This window comes from Saprolegnia parasitica (assembly GCF_000151545.1).
Source record: "Saprolegnia parasitica CBS 223.65 unplaced genomic scaffold supercont2.1068, whole genome shotgun sequence".
Classification (NCBI taxonomy): domain Eukaryota; phylum Oomycota; class Saprolegniomycetes; order Saprolegniales; family Saprolegniaceae; genus Saprolegnia; species Saprolegnia parasitica.
The window spans coordinates 1-2,504 of record NW_012157462.1 but is presented as its reverse complement, the minus strand read 5'-3'; the positions used below and the strand labels follow the sequence as shown (position 1 = coordinate 2,504).

At 60.1% G+C, this 2,504-nt stretch overlaps 2 protein-coding genes across 2 annotated transcripts; one reads left to right on the top strand and one right to left on the bottom strand.

Annotated features, from left to right (window-relative positions):
- Positions 1 to 27: 27 nt before the first annotated feature.
- Positions 28 to 679, bottom strand: SPRG_18240 (hypothetical protein; the record flags this gene model as incomplete). Its single annotated transcript, XM_012357676.1, has 1 exon — positions 28 to 679. A coding segment is annotated over one exon (652 nt), but the record flags the coding sequence as incomplete, so codon positions are not given.
- Positions 680 to 1,505: 826 nt separating this feature from the next.
- Positions 1,506 to 2,486, top strand: SPRG_18237 (hypothetical protein; the record flags this gene model as incomplete). Its single annotated transcript, XM_012357675.1, has 1 exon — positions 1,506 to 2,486. A coding segment is annotated over one exon (981 nt), but the record flags the coding sequence as incomplete, so codon positions are not given.
- Between the last annotated feature and the right edge of the window lie 18 nt (positions 2,487 to 2,504).

Here is a 2,504-nt window from a genome sequence, read left to right as displayed (position 1 = left end):
ATATATGCAATCGCGCATTGTCCGTACCTGAGACGTAGTCGTCGAGCGCTGCCTCGTCAGGGTAAAAGGCTATGGCGTCGAGGAGGCTCGGGATCGTGAGGCTGCGCGAGGCGTTGGTCAGCGGCACGCGCGGGTACCATGCGTGGACGGCAGCCGCAAAGTACGCCCGTGTGTACGTCGTGTCGGGCACAATCGCGAGCTTGTACGGTACGACCTTGCCGGCGCAGGCTGTCGGCACGGCGTGCGGGGACGTCGAATCGATGCTCACATCGCCATTAAAGAGGAAGAGCGACGAGCAGGTCTGGCGGTCCGAAGCCGAGAGATCGTCGAGGCCTCGGCCCTCGGCGAGTGACATGGCGCTCAGCCGCAATAGAAGACCCGAGATGGTGGCCTCGGTCGCAGCAAACTTGGCCGGCGCCGGCGACGTGGCCGGGTAGCCTAGGTAGACCGAGTACGTCGGCGCGACGGAGGCCGACGACGAGAACGTCGACTCCATGTTGTCCGACCAGCCGCTCGGCACGGTGATGTCAGCGGCCTGCCCCTTCAAGATGCCAAGGATCACGATGAAGACGACGGGCAGCACGAGCTCAAAGATGAGGCGGATCGGGTGGCGCCTCTTGAGCAGCGCGTTCTTATACAGCAGCGTGCGCACGTGGTGGCGAGGGCGGGTCATGCGCATCCAAAAGGGATTTGGCGAATGCGTCGGCGGGACAGGTACCGCCATGGGTCCTAATTAGGACAGGAGCCGATCCGACGACATGCATTCCAAAAATGGACCGTTGTCACAATGAGCTTTCTGGAGCTCCAGATAGCCCACGCTCGGCAGCCATGCTCAGCGCTTGCAAGGCGCTGCCCGTGTCCTTAGTGTAGCCCGGCAGAGCCATGCAGATGAAGTCGAGTGGCAGAAGCGCTAATCAAGTGACGGCCATGACATTGATGGAGATGGCAACCTTGCTCGCATGGTAATGTGGTATGCTGGATAACATCACACTAGTGTCCGGCGGACACTCGACAACACTCGGACAAGGTGGCGGCGCATCGTCAATTGTTTCTGTGGTAGAAAATGCGCTCGCATCACGCAACGCGGCAGTGCCCTACCTCATGTCCTACGCGTGAAGCTCCTAGATGTTTTCTCCGGGCACACCTTGGCGACGTACGGACGAACATGCGTGGATGTGATGACGACAAGGATCCTGGCGTCATCTTCAACACGAGGATTAATCCTAAATGAAGGTCAAGCGCCGATCACATTGGAACACACTTACGTCGTGATGACTACAGGTTGTCCAACGCTGGTGCATCATAAGCTACGCGTCGCTGGACATGCTTGCGCCTCGTGCGTCAAGCGAATCTCGCTGTGCACGTCGAAGTCATCGAATTTAACAGCACGTTAACTATACTCTTTTCAATAAGGGCGTTTGGATTGGTTGAAATGAGCATGAAGACATCGCTGTGATTGGTGGAATTTTTCAAGCGAGCCACACTGTCGTTGTTTGTAGTGCGGGATGAGCTGGGACGACGTCGAGGTGCTCCATGATGTCATCGCCGCCTACGCCGGGCCGCTCACGCAGCTCCTGCATGGTTACCTTCCGGCTACCTTGTCTGATGACACTGCGCTCGCCGTGTGGCAGGATGTCTTTCGGTGCGACTGGGACGGCGACTTTGCGACTCTGCCACGTCTCCCGCCGCACAGAGGTCTTTGCCAATCGCTTCGCCTCATCACGTCGCGCCGCATGTACGAGCGCATCAAGTGCCGCACCGACTACAATGACGTAGCGTACCGGGTCGACTATGCCGACGGCCACGATGCGAGCGTGGTGCGCGTGCTCGACATTGACCACGTCCCGATGCAGCACATGTGGCTCGACGAGCTTACCACGCTACTGGCGCATCCCATGGCACTTGCGCACGCGGCGATTGCTGGCGGTCACGTCGCGCTCCTTCGCCACCTCCAATCCAGTGCAGACGTCGTCGATCTAAGCCAGATCCAGCACCTGCATGGCTGCGACGGCCTTGCAATGGACGTCGCCGCGTACTACGGTCACGTGAACGTTCTCAAGCTGCTCCACGATGCCGGTTCGATGGCGTGCTCGACGGACGCCATGGACCACGCCGCGTATGCTGGCGACCTGCGCTTGGTGCAGTGGCTCGGTGACCACCGGTCCGAGGGTTGCACCTCCAACGCACTGCTCCTGGCGCTCGCAAACGGCCACGTCAACGTCGCCGACCACTTACGGCGGGTGTACGGAGACGAATTCTCGTTTCAGGCGTACGATATCGAAGCTGCCGTGCTGCGAGGCCACGTGGGCGTGCTCGCGTACCTCGTCACGCACTTTGAAAACGCCATCGAGATCTCCGAGACGGCGCTCACGTATGCTGCTGCGTACGGTCGCCTCGACATGCTCACGCTGCTCTTGTCAAGCCCGGCGGCGGGCAGCGTGCCCTCGTCGGCACTGATTGGCGCGGCCGCCCACGGGCACTTGGACGTGATAACGTATCTGCAT